At 43.3% G+C, this 19,572-nt stretch overlaps 1 protein-coding gene across 2 annotated transcripts in view; it reads right to left on the bottom strand.

Annotated features, from left to right (window-relative positions):
- The window catches only part of SUFU (SUFU negative regulator of hedgehog signaling), an 88,198-nt gene that overhangs the window by 31,520 nt on the left and 37,106 nt on the right, over positions 1–19,572 (bottom strand). The window contains exons 4-8 of one of the 2 annotated variants that reach the window (XM_030950733.1): positions 14,171–14,313; positions 11,769–11,854; positions 9,643–9,715; positions 4,926–5,082; positions 3,320–3,431 (exon numbers count right to left, since the gene is read on the bottom strand). In XM_030950733.1, coding sequence (XP_030806593.1) covers positions 3,320–3,431; positions 4,926–5,082; positions 9,643–9,715; positions 11,769–11,854; positions 14,171–14,313 — 571 coding nt within the window. The remainder of the gene's footprint in view (positions 1–3,319; positions 3,432–4,925; positions 5,083–9,642; positions 9,716–11,768; positions 11,855–14,170; positions 14,314–19,572) is intronic. The other variant, XM_030950734.1, reaches the window with a different exon arrangement.

Below are 19,572 nucleotides of genomic sequence, written 5' to 3'. Positions count from 1 at the left end.
ATGTCAGTATATGCTTTACTGGAGCCAAAACACTGAATCAAGCCCTATCTCCAACCAAATAATATGAAGTTTTTGCATAAGCACTGAAAACCGTAACTATACAAAGACTGGGAAATGTATATGGAATCTGGATCCTCTACATTTTATACAAATAAATATTCAAAAGCTTGAGTGTTTCTGATACTATTTGTGATGCTGAATGCAGAACAGGTTGTCTGCTTTAAACCTTGATAGATTATTGTGTGTGGGTGGTAGGGTTAGGATAAAAGAAAGGGAAGAAAGTGACTAGGAAAGCAGTTGGTGGTTGCAAATCCATGATAAATAAACAGCACATTCCTCTTTTACACAAAGCCCTTAGAGTCTGTGTCAGACTTTAACATCCTACTGTCAGCTGGGTGCAAATTTGACAGCCTGGGGTTCTGCAGCGCTCCCTACGGAAAGCAGATTTGAAACAATTTGCCATGCCCCAAGAGAGTGTTTCTGTCAAGTTCCTAAAGTACCTCTAATGCACTAGTTATTCACAGGACCCTTGCAAAGAACCACAGGTTTGAGTTTTTATGATTTGGTGTGTACAGTGCAGGATATGATTACACACAAGTCTGCTTCCCATCAGCCAGCACCTCGTAATCATTAACATATTTATCCTTGTGGTGCCTCAAGAAGATGACATTGTTATTAGTCCCATTTTATTGATTCAGAACTGAAGCTCAATAGTTAAATTACTTGCCTTTGATTACACAAGATTTACAGCATAGGACAGACCTGAGCCCCAGCCCTACCAGGCCCAAGCAATGCAAGCAAGGATCGCACCAAAAGGACAAGATCTACGTACAGAAATGTCCTTCATCTCAGGTGCTCAGGAGTCCTATGGAAGAGTTATATCTGCACTGGGTTTGTGCCTTTTGTGTCTCAGCCTTTACCCCTGCAGGTACCTGCAGGGAACATGGATGTAGATACATTACTGCATGCAAAAGCTGAGCTCCTCAGTTACATTCCTGTGCAGCAGCTGGAGATGAGAGTCTCCATATCATGCTCTTGTACTTACTGCACATTGAGCAATTTTGCTCAAATGCATGAGACATGCTGAGACAGTGTGCTAAGGAAGGCGGAGACATAACAAGATCTTCCTCTTCTGCTTCATCTATACCACACTGTTCTGGAAAATGTGTTGACTGATCAGATTTAGCCACAGTAAGAGTAATCATCAGGTCTGATTTAAGTACTAGTTAGTCAGAGGTTGTAAGTAAACACTGCTTTCCAGCACAAACCATCCCTTTTGGTATGGTCAATGCATTGAACAAGTCCCATTGTATCTGCTACATGGAGAGGAGAAACAACTGCACAAGGAGAAAAAGACCTTTCCCAAACTCCTCTCAAAGTAGCATGTAGCAAGATGGAGGAAGAAAGTATTAGGACACACAACTGTTTTAAACTGAGATTTCCCCTATGCCTCCAATAGTATCACCACAGTAACACAGCTGATAGCTGTCTTTCCTTAACTGAAGTGCTTATGGAGAAACAGGCGACCTATCAGTTTCCCCAGTGGTAACCATAGACCTCAGGGAAATGTACTGACCTCCTAGGAGGCAAACATTGGGAACCAGCCATTCCTGCCACTCAGGCTTCAGGCAGGGTGAGTGTGCAGCTGCTGCAGGTAAGAGAGATTTGCAACAAAGAGCACTGTTACAGATGTGAGGCTCTGAATTTGACCTTCCTTCCTCTGTCTCAGAACAGTTAAAAACCCAGGTAAATATTTGTGTGCTTCATCTTGGACCTCTGCTAACCTTTCACCACTCTGTCTCAAATGTATCTCTGTTTATCTCACCCTGAATAATGTAAAGCTCTCTCATCTAAGAAACAACTGCCTCCCAGCATTAAGGCTTACCCATCAGCTGCCTCCTTGACCTGATGTGCACCCAAAATGTTTGTGGCCACCCTCAACCACTGAGGACTCAGAGCTTACACTGGGCAAGCAGATGCATGCAGGAGCCCAGCATCTGTGAGAAATCCTGCCCAGTACTTTTGAGCTCTCCAAGGCTGGGTGTGATTGGTGCAAATTACATGGTATAATTTTATATTTTTTTCAGTGGGGGCCAGTGGGACCAACCAATGATGCAATGTGACCAAATTGCAGGCAGAGAAATACTACTCAAAACCCGAGTCAGATCAGAATTTGACTCCATATAATTACTATATGGCAAAAGTAAGATTATTCCTAAAGCAATAATAAAGTCATTTGAGATTTTTTTAATATAAGTACCTGTATCTCATATTACATATTAGCAAAAAGAATCAGCATTTGACACATAATACTTCCCCCAAAGGATTAGGCAACTCATAAACATTCATTTATTCAGCATATCGGAAGTCACCCACAAAATGGAACAAGAAAGGACAGCAACAAGAAATATTTTTCTCATGAAATGTTTGAATCAAGAATGAAACAGGAATTGAAACAGACCAGGGTGCTGTCCCTGCCTGGCACTACAGGGAAGTGCTGATTTCATGCTGATCTTTACTCTTGAAAGCAGAAGGCAGAGATGTTCATCAGAGACTAAGAAACCAAAGGAAATACCAAGAAGAAAGAGTGCAGCAAAGATGTGTGTCTTTCTGTATCATTTAGATGAGAGCATTAAAATTGATGGGAAGGCACTGAACTAGCACCTGAAGTCTAAGAGGGGAAGGGGAGAAGCCCAGAAAGACAGACACAGATAATAGATTCACTTAAGTCAGAAGTTACAAGAGAGATCTATGGGCCACCCTGGTCCCACTTAAATCATCTGTTAGACTACTGTTATTAGAGACCCAGGTGTTATTGGCATGTAATTACTGACAGAGCCCACCTGTTTTAGCAAGGCAAGATCAAAGACGCTTAAAAAAAAAATCAACATTTTAACTGAAAGGTTTGTAATTATGAGCTTGAAAACAAAATACTCAGGAAAAAATATCAGCAGTCACCTATGCCACCTATCTCTACTGATACCATAGCACTTTTCAGCACAGTACTTTTTATAGGCATCACTCCAGTCTGAATTCAAACACTGAAGACCATGAACAGCAGGTTCTACAGAACAGTCAGAGCCACTCTGCATTAGCACAGTTTGTCCAAAAACCCTCTAAAAAGCTGCCCTCCTGAGTACTAGCCCATTTATCCAACCTGAACAACTCTTCTCCACCCATCTTTGCACTTTGCAAGTGGTCACTGCCAGCTTTCCTCTCCCCTTGCCAAGTTTTTCCCCACCCAACCTTCTCTTTGTTTTCCATGCTGAGCTCTTTAGCCTCCCTCTGCCACCATGTGAATGTGCAGGGTGAAACTCACGGTGCTCGGTCGAGGTTCAACCCATTCTGTCTTTGTGCATTGATTGGAGGTAGGACAGGTTTGTTGTTAATCTCAAGCCCTCTCCGCAAAGTCTCCCTGATTTGCTCTGTATCTGCAAAGAGAATTTTTTAGCATGATTTAGAATCCCCAGAAACAACAGAGACACAAGAAGACATCAGGTGTGTTTCATCTAAACTTTTCCCCTTCAGAAGTAAGTGTAGAAATGTTATGGGGTAACACTTAACTGCACTTTCCTGAACTTCCTTAGGAGTTATTTCACTTTATAATGTCAGCTTGAATTCCCTTGTTTGGGCTTCACTGTTATGTCAGGCAAGGAGAGATGGAATTTTTGGTACTGAGTCCTCCTGATGAAGAAATTCTGAGTAGTTTTGTAAATTTTCATAAATGAGGTGTTTGTTGGTTCTCTAACTCTCATAGAACCTCCTGACACTTCCAGGACTTTGTACTGGAAATAATTTTTCCCATTAGGCATAACAGGAACTTGTTCCTTTCCCAAATGAATGTACGAAGGTTTCCAAGTTTCTTGCAATTGGCTTTGGAAATCTGTTGATTAATTTACAACAAGATTCATAAAGGGAGGGATTTTTATGCAGGGCAACCTTTAGCCTCAAGCTCACATCTGAAAATAAGCTCCAAATAATGCAGTTCAGATGAAGTCTTTTTACTTCTGCCTTTTTCTGAAATGTCTGCTGGCCAAATACTTTCAATAGGAAGCTTTCCTGCCTTTTTTAGAAGTTTCCTCATCTATTTTTGAGAAATGTGAGAATTAGGTAGAGAAAAAAAAACCCAAATTATTTAAAAATCTTTTGAAGAATATACAAATTTCATCATGTATACCTCTCTTGAGTTTTTCATTTCAAGGCTGAGGCAAAACAGCCTTTTTAGATCCAGTGCAGTTCAAAATATTTGCACAGAAGCCAGAAGACAGGTTGTATGCGTTTAACTAATTTTTACCATGGATTTAAGAACAGATGCCATTCCTGTGGAAACCATTGTTGATTCCAGGAAATCTCAAGCCCTCAAATTTTATGTTGCTTCACCCATTTGAAAGGTAACATGCATAATTTCAAGCCTGTGTAATGGCTATGACATCTCTACCCTGAGAAGGCATCTCACTGCAAAGGGAAACTCCACGATTTTTTAATTCTTCTTTTTAGAGTTCTGTATTTGCACAAATTCCTTGAGTTCAGCTGCAGCAATGTGCAGTGTCAGTCCAACTTGCTTCCCAAGAAGGGATAATGCTAATAAGGAAACACAGCTTGGGAAAATGAAATTGCTTCACCTTGCAGGTGTTTACAGTCCTGGTTTCAGCAGGTGCTCAGTTTAACTTTGCAGATTCAGATTACAATTTACCTAAAAACTGAAAGAAATGTTTAGACAAAATAATGCCAAGAACTCTTTTTCTCTCTCTTGCCTTCTTCAAAGAGGCCAAAAACCATTTTGCTGCCCTGAGACACACCAAGCCTCCCAATGGCTGTGGGGTTTGTTATGAACTCGAGGATGCAGCATGGCTCAGTGCACTGCCCAGACCCAGCAGAACAGAAACTGAAAGGCTGTGACAGTGACCTGGCCCAGGACCTCTCACCTTTCCCAGAGAGCCGCCGAGGCTGGGTCCCAATGCAAATGCTCCTGCTGTCTTCATCATCCTCTGGTGGCCGGCTCAGGTCATCCCAGGCACATTTGGCACTCACTCCACTCAGGTTTGAGCCATCTGTCTCAATTCCTTTGTCGACTCTCTCCTGCTTGAAAAGATTCAAAACACCAAGACTTTTTTTGAGTGTGGCTTGAGCCTGAGTTGGAGCTCACCATGGTGCAGCCCAACCTTCACCAGCTCCTGCAGATCCCCTTTTGTGGGCAATTTCCACTCTCTGGACCCTGTGCTTTGTGTCAGCAAACAGCAACTGCACATTGAGCCAAATCAGGAAGCCACTCTGAACCAAACAAACTTTTTCCATAGCAAGTTGGTCTGAAATCCCACCCTGTCCCCAGTGCTTCACTATGTGCCCCTGACAGGCACAAAGCAGGGAGAGAGAAAGGTGGAAACCACTGGCCTGGGGTGTGCAGGATTGCTTCTTTCACTGTTAGCACTGATTTACACCAACTTGAAATATTTAAGACACGAAACACAGCTTGGCAGTCAATCTCTTATATGTCAATGATAAGAAACCCCTGATCAACTAAAGTTCTCTTTCCAACCTTACCAAGGAGTCCCACAATGAACGCAGCTCATGGAGACACTCCTCATTCACATGGGTTCATCATTTGCAAACTGCCCAGAGAATCCCTGCTTTCCAATGTGCTGGGGTGTCCCCATAAAGGACAAACATGCAAGTTTGGATGTGCAAGGAGACACAGGTCTGTTCCCAATGTCAAAGCTTTTGCATAGCTTTCTCTATTGGCAAATAAACAAATTCCCTCCCTTGCAAGCTGGACTTCCCAAGCACATAACCAGTGTTTGGGTCTCAGAAGGTGTCACACACCAATCATAAGCAGCTGGATGCTCTCAGGCACCAGGCATTTTCTCAAGGACATGTGCATCTGTTACTAGCAAGCCTGCCCTAAGCTACAGCCAAAACTTCTACAGGAAGTTCCACCTTCTTGGACATGGGCATCAGTCTGAATTTCCACCTGTGACCCACAAGGGGGTAATGTTGAGCCGAACAAACTCGGGGCTGTGCTACACCGAGGAAGGGCTGGCACCTCTTCCCTGGCACCGAACCAGCCAGGTTTCGTTTCCCCTTTTCTGAAGGGGTGTTGCCTCTGGTACTGCTCAGTGGCACCAGCAAGATCTGCATCTCTCTGCATACATCTGTGTCACCTCGAGACGCAGGCAGTCCCAAGAAACTTCAAGATTTGAGGAGAGAGCAGAGTGGTGTCATACACAGTGGGAGAGGATCTCTCCACCCCATGTAAGTACCCTCTGGTTTGACATTGCCACTGAAGATGAGATTGTGTGAACATTTTGCTCATTGCAAAATCTGTCCCAAAGAAACAGTTTCTAGACTAAACCCATATACATCCCTCCCCTTGCCCAGATGTGCATGCTGCACCCGGGGAAGAGCATTGCCTGTTCTTGTGACCCTTCAAGAGAGGATTTGAGCAGCTCAAAGATAAACACAAGCATTCAGGGTGTGGTTGCACAGCGGTTTAAGTTGATGTAATTTGCAATGACTGCAGTCCCACCCTCCTCCATGTGCTCCTATCCCTTCCCTTGAGCCAATTCTTTTTTTTTTTGTCTGGATCACCTCCCAAAACCTGCTCCTTGGCCCAAAATTGAGGTAGGAGCCTGTGGCTGACTGCAGGACCAGAGCAGTCTTGACTTAGACTTAAGTATTCAAGAGACTGCCTTTCTTCTGTTTTTCTCCCCTTGTTAGGATCTTCCTCCAGCGTCAGGGGAAACTGGCTTCTTGAAAACGTAATAGGAAAATCTGAGAAATAATAAATCTGCTGTGATTTTCTTTTGTTTTATCCTAAACATAAAATTAGTTGTGTCACCCAGAAATAGAAGTTGTGGGGAAAGAAATAAAAATACATCCGTTCCTACATATGCAGACAATGCTCTAAGTGAGATTTAGCACGTGGCTCCTTTGGGAACCCTCCATGGTGCTCTGTGAGACCCAAATGAGCTGGCTTGGGGAGGTGTAGCTTTTCAGCAAAGTTATTTTTTATCCCAGTCATTGGGGAAGCATGGGAGAGCCACCAAACCTGCTCTTGAGCACGGAGAAGAAGAGGCCAGAGGGCTGTGAGGCTCTGGTGGCATCTGCTCCCCCATCCCTGCAGCCAGGGCCCCACTCCCAGGCAGACCCTGCGGACACAGTGCAGAGCCTCGGGGAAGGGGAAGGACTCTCATCTGCAGCTCAGCTGGCTTGCAGAGCACTTCCTCAGGGGAAGAAGTGCTGCTCTGTTGGCATCCCTTGGAGATCAAGGGGAGCTGATGGAAACAAGCTGGCTTAAGGCAGCCTAATTTGCATGCCTGTTTCATAATGTTCGCAAGTATTGATGTTAAAAGGGGAAAAGTCAAAAAAATCCCAATCAGTGTAGACTCATAGCTCTGGCAATGCACAGTTCTACCCCACCTTTAGCCAGCAAAGATTTGCCTGGACTGAGGAGCTGTTCTTCCTTCCTTGGAAGGGCAGCATGAACAGGAGGCTGGAGGAGCCCAGGGCAAAGGAGGTTCAGTTCTTTCCTTCCTCAAAGAAAGGATATTTCTGTCCCATTTTCCTCTCAGCATGTGGGAGGGATGCTCTGAGGCTCTAAGTCATTGATCCCTTTTTAAACGAGCCAGAGCACTGCAGTGTGACCTGCAGAGCGGCAACCACAACTCAGGAAATTCAAATCAGCTTTATTCTCTTCTGAGATATCTGCTAAACAGAAGCAAAGCACTGAGAATCGGCACAGAGCTGGGGACCGACAGGAATTGTTTGACAGTGCTGCCAGGGAAATCTGAATGGCCTACAGGGAAGCCTGGCTGAACAGAAAACAGCCAGCGTTGCCACAGTGTTAATTGCCGACATCCTGGGATGACATCTTAGTTGGGATCCATTCTCAGCAACTCCGAACAGAAAGTACAGCTCCTGCTGCCAGGGCTGAGTTTAGGCCTCAACCAATTCCCACAAGACACAATACAGCCTCCAAACAAGCTCTGCCTGCTTCCCAGGCAGACAACATGCTTGCTGGCTCCCAAGAAAGTTGTCCAGTTTCTCTGCCTGTTCCCTCCCTCCCCTCCACCTCTCTTTCACTGCTGCCTTTCTGGTCTCACACACCCTCTACCAACACCAAGAAAATGACACTTTATCCTTTCCCCACTAATTAGAGCAGAAGGCACATGACAGGGCTGAAGGCAGCCGGGCACAGCCTGGCTCCCTGCACTCAGCACAGGCTCTTTGTGGGACTCAGGGGCGGATTTTGCTCTATGAATCCCTGGGGGCTGCAGCAGCAGAGCAGGAGGAAGGTGTGCACACACACACCTGCCCATCTGCACTTCTGCAAGGGCAAGAGAGAACAGAAACAGGAATGTGCTCCATGTGAGGAAGTCCGGAAGGACCACAGACGTAGCAGCTTTCAGCAGCAGGACACACTGGTGAGGCAGAGGTACTCTTTTATTTGCCTTAACTTGCCTTGGCTGACTCAGATTCCAGTAAGCTGAGCTATTTTTCATTTACAGTAAATTGAAGAAAACCTTGTTATCATTAGGAATCACCAGTGTGCAGACAACAGAAACACCTCCAGGAGGGGAGAGGGCATAGTTCCGGAAAGTCTAAAAACTTTATGGGACTTTCAGTTGTATTAGCTCCCACACTGTGGAACATTTGTAGAACATTTTTTTGTGTTTCTCAGACTGGGGTTATTCTAGAGGAACAAATCCTTAAAACCAGTAAAAGTAGAATTTGGTTTTGTTCTTAAGCTTTCGAAGTAAAAGATGCTGTGAGGCAACTGAGAATAATCAGATACAGACATGCAGACCATAAGCAACTGCTTGTACAAAACATGCACATTTGCACGTGCCCTACCAGGCTGAGCCATAAGTTCTCTGTTAAAGGCAAATACTCAGTGATTCACTGAAACATGGCCAGCACCACACTGGATTTGCTGGGGACACATGTACTCCAGTACCATGTACTCCAGCTCTGCTGAAGGAATTGCAGAACTGTCTCCCAAATGCATGGATCAGGACAAGTCCATAGTACAGTAACCTCTCCATAGAGATCCTGTTCTTATCTTTAAACTTCAGAAATTAAATTGCACTCTGAAGAAGAAGGTTTAATACCTCTTCCTGCATGGATTATTAATAACTGCATGTGGTACTTTTGGGTTCCCATAATTTCTCAGTCCACACCAACTACTTGGCCTCAAGTGATATCCTACAGGAATGAGCTACACTATCACATTCGCTGTGAAAAAATAGTACTTAGTTAGTTTTGAGATTTCTACATGTCATATCTCCTTACACTTGCACATAAAAGGAAGGAGAAATTTCCTGGTGTACCATTCCTAAATCTTGTATTATTCTGTCTTCCATCTTCTTTCTTCCTCCTTTCTAAAATAACCAGTCCAAATTTTACCAATTTGTCTCAAATTGGAGATTCCATTTTCCTGGTCTCTCTTCTCTATCTTTCTTCCTAGACCTGCCATTCATGTGGGACTGGACAATCCCTCTTGAACCACCTCTAAGAATGCAAAGAGTTTCTAAGACTTTTCCAGGATTATTATAAAACATTGAGAAGATCCAAGCACCTTTACAGAAAATATTAGAACAGTTGGCTCCTACAAGAGACATGACATTTTATAAACTAAAGACATACTTGCAGATGTGGGTCAATCTCGAATATGGTCTCTCCTCTTCTCATGTCTGTTATCAGCCAGGGACCTCCAGCTCTACAAAGAAAGACAGGCAATGAACCAAACAAGCCCTTTAATTAGAACTTTCCAGCAGGGTCATCAGAGTGGACCTGTACTGCAAGGAAGCACAAGATAAGGGTTGAAATAAGCCTAGAAACCCCTCTATGTGGTGTATACATCCCACAGCATGCATTTGCCCTTTATATTTTCCAAAAAAAAAATAATAAAAGCCCTCCATGACCTAGCAGTTAATCAGCTCATGTCTGGCAGCACCCAGACGTGCACAGCAGTCAGGACTGACACAGGCTGTTATCCCCTGTGCAGGCCCCCTTGCTCACACAAGACAGAGGGGTTTTAATCTTACAGGAAACGAACTGGGACTGAGAAGTCCAGTGTAGCCTGACTCAAAGAAAGATGGGCAAGGCATGGAGTCAAGATTTATTCCTCTATTACATATCTAAGAATAGAGCAGGGCCCCAGTGGGACTGCTCTTTTTGCCAAGATTGGCAGTCATGTTCAGTGCCACGAAGAGCTTATTGCTCTGATAAATACTATCACAACAGACATTTTACCCAGTTGGTACTTCATGGCCAAGTACTCAGATGGCTCAGGGAAATCTTTGTTATCATTAGCAATAAAAGTTGGAAGGCTCAAGGTGTTTCCCAACAAAGGTGATAGAAAACGGATTACTGTGAAGAGGAAATACTCAGACTTCACTTTGGGCCAGACTGCAAAAGTCAGCCTTAGATAGTGCTTTTCATTTGAAGTAAAAACTAAAGTCTTTTGGAACTGCCATAAAAAAATTCATTTTTTTCATGAGATACTTTGTTATTGCAGTCAAAAGCCCCCTCCTCTGGCCTAGTTTGTGTTAGTCTCCTAAAACATTTAAGAGTGGGAGCAAAAAAAGATTAATATTTTACAGGTTTTCAGATGCATGGATAGCCACTTGTTTTTTCACATCACTTTGGTAGTTGTGAATTATTAACTGCAGGGGTGTGACCTGCCACAGTGCCTCAATGGGGTGCAAGAGACTTTTACCCCAGTTCCACATCAATGGCTTAGTAGCTTGCAGGTTTGCCTTCAAATCATGCACATTTGGGTCTCATTTTTTTCTTGGAAAGGTGCTTATACCACAGCACAAAAGCGAAAAATCAATATGAGAACAGACTGAGGAGAGAGGTGCTGTATCTGTATTGACTTAGAGGAGCTAAGGGAGCTGCAGGCAGTGTTTATTGTCTCAGGGACACAGAAACAAAGCTTGCAGCTGGACAAATTCACTCTACTCTAGGGCATTTGCATGAATTATCTGCACTTGTGCCTAAAAGGGAAAAGTTCAAGTTAAAAAAGTCCAGCTCTTCCAAATAATCAATCAATTCAAGGCTATTGTGATACTAGAGAGTGTACTATTGTGCCCAGAAACAAATATTCAGAACTATTTTGCTTTAAAAAGTAAGGCTTTTTGAGTTACAATCACATGGCAATAACTTCTACTGAATTTAAAAATGTTTAAGCAAAATACCTGCAAGCCAAAAAGATTTAGCTGCACCCTGGCAGCAAAGCATCAACATATCATTTACCATTTAAAACCCATCTCTTCCTCAACCCAACATCATCTTTGTTATTTCTCCCATGGCAAAATAATGAGCTTCACTTTCATGAATGCTCCTCCTGCTGCAAACTGGCCCTCCAAGAGTGGGCCAAGCTGAGAGTGACTTTCTCACTTTTAGACAGTACTTCCAGACAGTTTTGTAAGCCAGACCCTCTCCTTCCTTTCTTTGAACTAAACAGCAAGGTCACCAGTAACAGTTATCCCAGGAAGAACCAATGAGAAAACCCTGCAGGCATAAGAGGAAGGAAATTAAGCTTTCAAGACCTCATTCTATTTCACCCTGAACATGTGGACTTCCACATGCATTAATTTGCCATCTAAGTGTCTGTGCGTGAGAACAGATTTGCAGTGAATTCCCATCTCTTGCTACAGCACAGATTAAATAAGTTTCACCAGCAAGTTAAAGATTGTTAATAAAAATAAACAACTGAATTGTTCTCTATAGAAATGCTCCCCTGTATGAGCTATGTGACCACTTACACTGGGATAGTCCGAAGCAGTTCCAGAATCCCTTGACCATTCCACTGCTGAGCTGCATGCAGTTCCTCAGTGCAAACCCCAACAATCTGTAATAAATAACAACAGACATACTAAACTGGGTGGGAACCATGAAAGAACTGTGGAGAAAATGTGCCACAAGGTATTGGATCAAACAGTGCACATACAGAGAATCACCATTTCTTTAATCTAACCAGATATGCCAGGACAAATGGAGCCTGAGACAACAGTGGGATCCCACAAGATCTTGTTCTCTCTCTCCCCACTTACCATGTGAAGCACTCTGGTCATGTAACATTTAATCTTGTAAAGAGTGTGTGAATTTAACAATGAAGAGGGTCTGGTGACAAATCAGGGTTTATACACTAGTCTGCTTGACTTTTCAATCAAGTCCACACAGACAGGACAGAGCAAGACAGCTTAGGGGCTAAGCACATACAAACACTGCTCTGTCATCCGATTGCTAGAGGCAAATGCAATACTGCACAAGCAATCTCAACCAGGCAAGGGAATTGCTGCCACATAGGATTGCTTTGGTGCTCATAAAATCCTTGACCAACTCAGTTTGCTGACTGGTTACATCTTACCCAGCACCATAAAGTAAAGCTGCTTACACACCACATAATCCACTTGTCACTAGAGGCAACTGCACACTTCTGCCTTCCTGTATAATGCAGGATGTGTTTGCTTTTCAGGATAGGAGCTGCCACACTGAGCAATACCAGATGTCTCTCTAACAGCAGCTGAGATCAGCTGCTTCAAATGAAGGGGTGAAACACCCTTCAGCTGATAGCAGAAGGCAGTTTCTTTCCTGCTGTATCAACCACTGGTTTATGCCTTTGAGAACAACGATTCGCCCTGAGATGAAAAATATTTTCTGCCACGGCGTTCTATTTTCTTCCTCAATACTCTTCTTTTCCAACAACACAGAATTTTTCAACAAAATCTGTTCAACTGATATTTTATCAGAAAAGAGGAAAACTGGAAACTAAGCTCTGAGGAGCAGCAAGCAGAGTGAAGGATGTGCCTTCTGCTGTAAGCACATAACTGCACTGATAGAGATCTACATGGAAAACTCTCATGTCAGCAGGCACCCAGCTCTGCACACCACCTCTCCTGCCCCTTGCACAGTTCACTTTGTCAGGACCCAGCCCTTGGAGGTGCACTTCATCCCCACCCATGTTCCAGGCTTCCTTCATCAACAGCCTGAATCAGCCCTGCCCCAGGACACCCCTCCCTGGGCCTTCACTCACTAATTACATACAAACATCAGGACTCTAAACAGGAAATTATTTTGTGTTCATTCTTTGCTTTTTGTAATCATTTATCCTCATGGGTCAAAATAAATTCATAACAACAAGCATCAAACAAAGGGGAAAACCAAGTCAACTTTATGTGTTGTGGAAGATTAGAGGCCAAGGGCCTCAGGAGGCAGCAAGCTGACTGTTCTTTGATTCAAGACAGCTGGGCACTAAAGAAGAGATGAGGACTAACACAGTACTAGCTGGAGAGTCAGCCAGGCATTATCCGGCTTAGCTTGGCTCTGTCTCTCCTTCCAGGTCCCACAACTCACCTTGCACTAATTAATCTCACACCCACCTTGTGTTTGTTGATAAAACACAGACATTTGGGCACCTCAGAAAAGCCTTGCAGAGCACTTGTCTTGTGTAGGTTTGTGGTAACAGAACTTCCTTTTACATGTTGCAACTACAGCCAAAGACAAATGGGTGCAACTAGAAGCTTAAACTGTAAAATACAGACACTTGCATTTTCCCACAGGATGGAAGCTTTTCCACGGAGCATGAAGAAATCAGTAGTTGGCATAAACTATGCCAGTCTTCCACTAAGGCTATTAACCCAATATGCAATTTAAAAATATCCAAAGCAGCTCCTATCTAAGAAGCATCGCTGAGAAGGACTTTGGGAAAGCAAGCAAACCTGTTTGGCCACAGAAGCTCTCCATGCTGAATAGCAGAGTTAAATCACAAGGGATTTTTTTTGTGTTTCTTTTGCAAAGCAAACCTGAACCTTTCTTAAACAGTAGATCAATACAGAAAAACTCAGCCTCTAAAGAATCTTTGTGTCAGTACTGCAAGCTACATTTCTGCAATCAAGTACTGCTAAAACAGCTCCAAGCCCTGCTCCAAACTCTTCTCTTCCTGGCATTCAAACCAGTGGATCGCTTACCAATATTACCATAGAATTAATTTTCATTTATCTTTACATTAGCTTTTAAAACTGTTTCTCTCAACATTTTGTTTTCAATGTTCATGTTTGAAACTGAAGACAGGATAATAAATCTCTGAGTTACATAGCTCAAAGCAATGTTAGCTGCACTGCATGCCCAGGAGGTGGCAGTGGGAGCCATGGTGGCTGGGCCATACCTGCAGGAAAGTGACCACCCCAAAAGGAGTCTGCACCGGCTGCATCTGGGGGTCTTCTGTCAGCAACATGTGCTGGATTCGAGACTCACTGTTGTCCAAAGGGCTGTGCCACGACACGTGGTCACCGCTGCAAAAGGTGTTTTCTGCAAGGACAGGAAACAAGAAATATTTAGTCTGTGAAGTCTGCTAGAACATTCCTTCTGTTGGCAGCTGCTCCCGACTGCTGCCAGGCAGGGACCTCTGGCCTGGCCTGGGACAGTCACTGGTCACTATTCACAATGACTGCCCCTTGGCCAGCTCTGCTGAGCCTCTGAACCACCTGAAAGAGGAATGGAGTCTCATTGAGTCATCTGAGTTCAACACAGATTTCAAAATTGCCCACTCTTGAGTCCTGTGGCAAAAAACACTGTCCTACTTTGATATTAAACCCAACAGGAAATACTAGCAAATAAAATTAGCCTGTCTCTCATTTACTATTAGTCTCCTTTTTTGAGAAGGCACAGAAAGTCAGCAGGCCATACTGGATGCCCAATGCCACAGCAATTCACACTCTTAATTGGCCACAGAGAAAATATTCTCAAATCTGAATTAAACACAAATACTACCCTGCTATATTTAATAAAAATTCTGCTGCCCAACTTGTGATAGTGTAAGTCAAAATCACTCCCTCTCCCAGTTGTCTGGGCGGCCCTGGTGCAGAATTAGAATTAATATGTTTCTTCTTTCCCAAACAATGAGAAAACCAATAGGCTATAAATTTCATTCTATGTCAGAACAGACTGCATCAAAACAAGGCAGGCATTCCTTTCTTTTCCTCCCCTCCTACTTAGAAAGACAAAACCCCAGATAATCCCATATTCCACAGCTAGTGCATGCCAGAAGGCACACCAGAACCCATCTGTCTGATGCTGCCCCACCACAGGAAAGGCTAATGCTTGCTTTCTGAGTGAACTAGAAGTAAAATAACCAGCCATGACCACATTCACAGCAATTAAAGCACACTCCATTTGCATGCAGTTCCTGGAGTACGTGTGGTAATGCTGCCTAGCTGACTGCTTTTATCTTGGGTCTTGTGCTTGTCCAAGCAGAGCTTTATTGTACATACAAATAAACAAGCTGGAATCCACATTCTGCCCTCTGAGATAGGTGTAGTGCTCCAGGGATGAACTGAGTACTGTCTGCTTGCTTCCAAAGTGAGTGGCAGGCCCAGCGCCCCTCTCCTTGACCAAGCTCATCTATGAAGGCAGTCTGGGCTGCTGTCCTTGCTGTGGTCTCTCCCAAGGCCACACTTAGAACTCAGCAGGAAAGGAGACCTTGCCCACTGGAAGAGGACTAGGAATTCCAGTGCAGACTGGAAAACAGTGGTTATTTGAGTTACTGTCTGTTGAGACTGGAGCATCTCCCATGCTACAGGAGCAGGATCCAATTCAGAGAGGTACCTCCCCCATGGTCCTGGATCTTCACCTAACCTTCCCACATCACCTTCCAAACACATTGCAACAGGACACCTCTTAAATATCTACAGGGCTAATAGATGAACATGGCATTGTCTGCAACAGCAAGAGAAAAGCTTTTTGAATTGCCGGGAATTGCAACTCATTCCCTGTCACATTAAACAGCACCACCAAGGAACTGAGTGCTTGCACACCCCATTGCAATAATTGTGCATCAGGACCAAATTTATTATTAATAATTCCTTTAGTGACAATTTTTAGTAAAAAAACCCTTTCAGATTTTTTTTTCTGCAATAGCCTTTTTTCGTTGCCATGACTACAAGCATGGACTCATGCAAGGGCAGCAAAGGCAGGATGCTTCAGGGGAGCCCTCAGCAGCAGGCAGCTAAACTCATGAGAGCTCCCTCAGAACTGCTGTGGTTAAAAATATTTTCAGTCCTCTCCCTGATGAGCAGCTGCTGGCCTGCTCCTGGCTGTAATTTTGGGCAACTCAGTGTGTCTCCACTGGGTGTCCCCATTGGTGTGGGTTTGAACATTTGTTATATATGTTTTTTCAGATGAATTTCCTGGACAGCTCATTTGATTACGAATTAAAATAAACTCTAACTACCATAAGGAACTTAGCCTGAAAAATGAGGCATGTAACAGAAGTGCTGTGATAAGTAAGGGAATGTTTTCCTCAGTTAAAATTAGGAAAGAAAGAAAACATAGTGAATGCAAGCTGCTTCAAAGGGTTCATCGTTATGTACACTAAATTACACGCTTCCAGCTCTGGGACTGAAAGGACTGGTTCAATTATTACTTTACTTTTAGAGTTGAGGAACTATAAGCAGACAAATGAAAAATTATATATATTTTTAGTATCAAAATCGGATTAAAGAAACAGCACTTAGAATGTTGCAAGGGATATCTTGTGATATTTTCCAAGTTAGACAAAATGTGGCTGATTAATTTTTTTAAAATGATAAAAGCCTCTCAGTCACAGTTTTCAGGAATGAAACAAAGCCACAAAGAGCTTATTCTTGGGCCCTGTCTTTATACCACAACATTTTGCCCATCAAATGCTCACACAATTCTATGCTGATCGATCGCTGCGTTTCACTGTTGGTGCTGCTTCTCCTGGGAAAGCCCAGCCTGGTTAGAGCAGGTTTTCAAATGCAAATGTCTCTGCTGGAAACCCACCTGTTTATGGCCATGTGAACACTGAACACTTAGAAAATCTCCCTTTCCCTTGCATACACACGAACACCACAAAATTCACACTGACTACTCAATTAAATCACACCAAAAAATTCTGCAAATAACATGAAGCCAAATTAAAACCTGTGGGAGTTCAAGAAATTTGGAATTACAGCCAGAAACCCAGCTTTCCACTTGCTGCATTGTCACCCATGTGGGATGTAAGATCAGCTCTTGTACAGAGATCATTGCAGCACTGAGAACAGCCTGAATTACATGACTTGTAGCCACAAAAACTAAGAAATTACAGAAACAAAGGGCTAGATAATAATTTCTATTGCCTCATGCTGGAAACAGGGAGAGTATCTGATATCCTCCCTTCCTACCTTTGACACTCATGCTTTCAAAACAGGACAGGGATGAGAACACCACAACTGGATAAGCCTCCTCTCCTTAGGTGACCACAGCAAAACCAACAGTCATCAGAAAAAGTTCCAGGACATGACCAGGTAATTGTCAAATCTATACAACAGCTGGCAAAGCACAGAAATTATCTAGCTATTATCAACAGGAGAAATTAAAAGCAAAGGAACTAAAAGAAAATGTGTTAAACAGTTAAATCAAAATTATTTTAGCCTATGCATAAATCAGCAAATCCTCAGGAGTAAACTAAGGCTGTGATTTACTGCACACAAGCTGACTGCTGCTGAATACTTCTGCCTCGTGGTAAACCTGAGGTGGCTTCATGTTCCCTCCATGACAGGATGAGCTAAGGTACCCAATCTGCCCCAGGATAAATTCATATCCTTCAGCAGTTACCATGGGAGCAGGGGATGTGTTGTAAATACACAGGCTTGCTCACAGAACCCTCTGGGACTCTTGCACCCTTCCTGCTTGGAAGGGGCACTAACTAACAAGCCTTAAACCTAGCACAGCAAGGTGACTCATCCTCACAATTTTGAAACCGGTTCTTTTCCTGCAAGTTTATGTTTTAACAAAAAACACTGACTTTTCTTTCTTTCTGGTGAGGATTGCTGATTCCATGAAATCCAACTGCTTTATAGGGAGGTATTGATTTCAAAAGAACTCAACAAGGAAATTATTAAAACATTTCAATTCAAACTTACTATTTTAGTTCATAATTTATAATAGCAAGTCTGAAGTCTCTCTCTAGCTCTACAAAAATGAAAAGTCTCTAAATCTGCCATAGACCAGCTCTTGTACTATTCTATTATGCAAAAGCAGCAGTTATACCAGACCACTCTGTTAAGCCACCCATATTTTGAAGCCTTTAAAATGCCATTATCAATTTTCTTTTACAGCTCACATAAAGCAGGTGAGGTTCCTTCATGCAGCAACAGTCATAATTCAGCAGCACAATCTCTCTCCTAACTTTACTATCCAACTGCTCTGTAATGAGAACTGGGGAAATAACTCAGAGGGAACCATTCCACTGTAGACTAGTAAATTTTCTTTGTCTAACTTTGCTCATGTATTTTCTTGGAGTGAATTCCTCCTCCCTCCTTTAATTTGACTAAATATAGCTCATGCCTAAAGAAATAAAACCAAGTCATATTCTTGGCCTTGGGATGTTTCATAAACATTATAATGCACGCAATCTATGCTCAAGTGGTGTTACCTAGCTCTAGAGAGAAACACAGATAACTTCCCACTGTATTTTCAATTCCTTTTTTAAACCTGTCAGCTTTCCTTATATGGGATCCTGCTACAAGTCCTTACTCCCTTAATCACCACAGGGAGCAAATTGAAAAGGACAGCAAACTAAAGAGAAGTATCAGGAGCTGAGAGAGAACTCCATCCTAAAGGCAGCTCCAGGCTGAATATGAGTCAGGGAACATCTCCAGTCAGCTGGCTACCCTGCACCCAGAGCAGATGGCAAACAGTCTTTGGGCACCTGGGAGTCCAGCATCTTCTCTTGCATGTGCATTGGCAACTTAAGGAGGAAAACAAAGAGCTGATGCTGTTGCACCAGCAAGAAGAGAGGAAGGCAACTTTAAGCCTTTGTCCAGTCCATGCAGACTCCTGTCCCCAGCCTGTCTGGTTCCAAGGCAGTTCAAATTGCATCACCCTGGTTAATCCAGAGGCCAGAAACTTGTCCCTTCTGACATGGTCCTGCCACGTAATTCTTGAGATAAATTTTAAAATTAGAAGAACAGATTTGCAGCCTGATCATTCCTCCGTATCTCTTCTAAGACACCTCCTCCTTCCAAATGCCAGCTAAAATCAGCAACAGAGGGGGCTGAGTAAGTAGCCAGATAAATCCACCTGGACAGTGTGAAGCTGATACAGCAAAGAGTGGGAGAAGCCTAAGTACACTAACTACATTTGCCTGGTGTTAGCAAAACAGCCACTCACATCCTTCAAGAGCATGTTTCTGTTCCTTCTGTTTCTGGGGAAAGCCAGGCCATCAGTACATGGTCACTTTACCTGGGGACATGTGCAAGATGATGCTGAAAGAAACAGTCCTGCTTGTCCCCTGCAAAAGCAGGGCTACCTGGATCATGCCCTAGGAGCAGTGATGTTGCTTAGCTAAGCTCATACAATGCTTGGCAATTCTCTGCTATCTTGGTCTAAAAATAAAAGAAAAATCTAACAAAAAAAACCACCTGAGTAAATTTGCATCAGTGTGTGGTATGGGAGATGTTGGCACACAAACAGGATGACCACATCCCTCACAGAGCCAGACCTACATTATCCACAGTGCTCAGCAGTGTGAAAACTGGCTGCTCTAAGGGCTACAATCCTGAC

The sequence above is a fragment of the Camarhynchus parvulus genome, chromosome 6 (genome assembly GCF_901933205.1).
Source record: "Camarhynchus parvulus chromosome 6, STF_HiC, whole genome shotgun sequence".
Taxonomy (NCBI): domain Eukaryota; kingdom Metazoa; phylum Chordata; class Aves; order Passeriformes; family Thraupidae; genus Camarhynchus; species Camarhynchus parvulus.
This window is presented reverse-complemented; position numbering and strand designations above follow the sequence as displayed.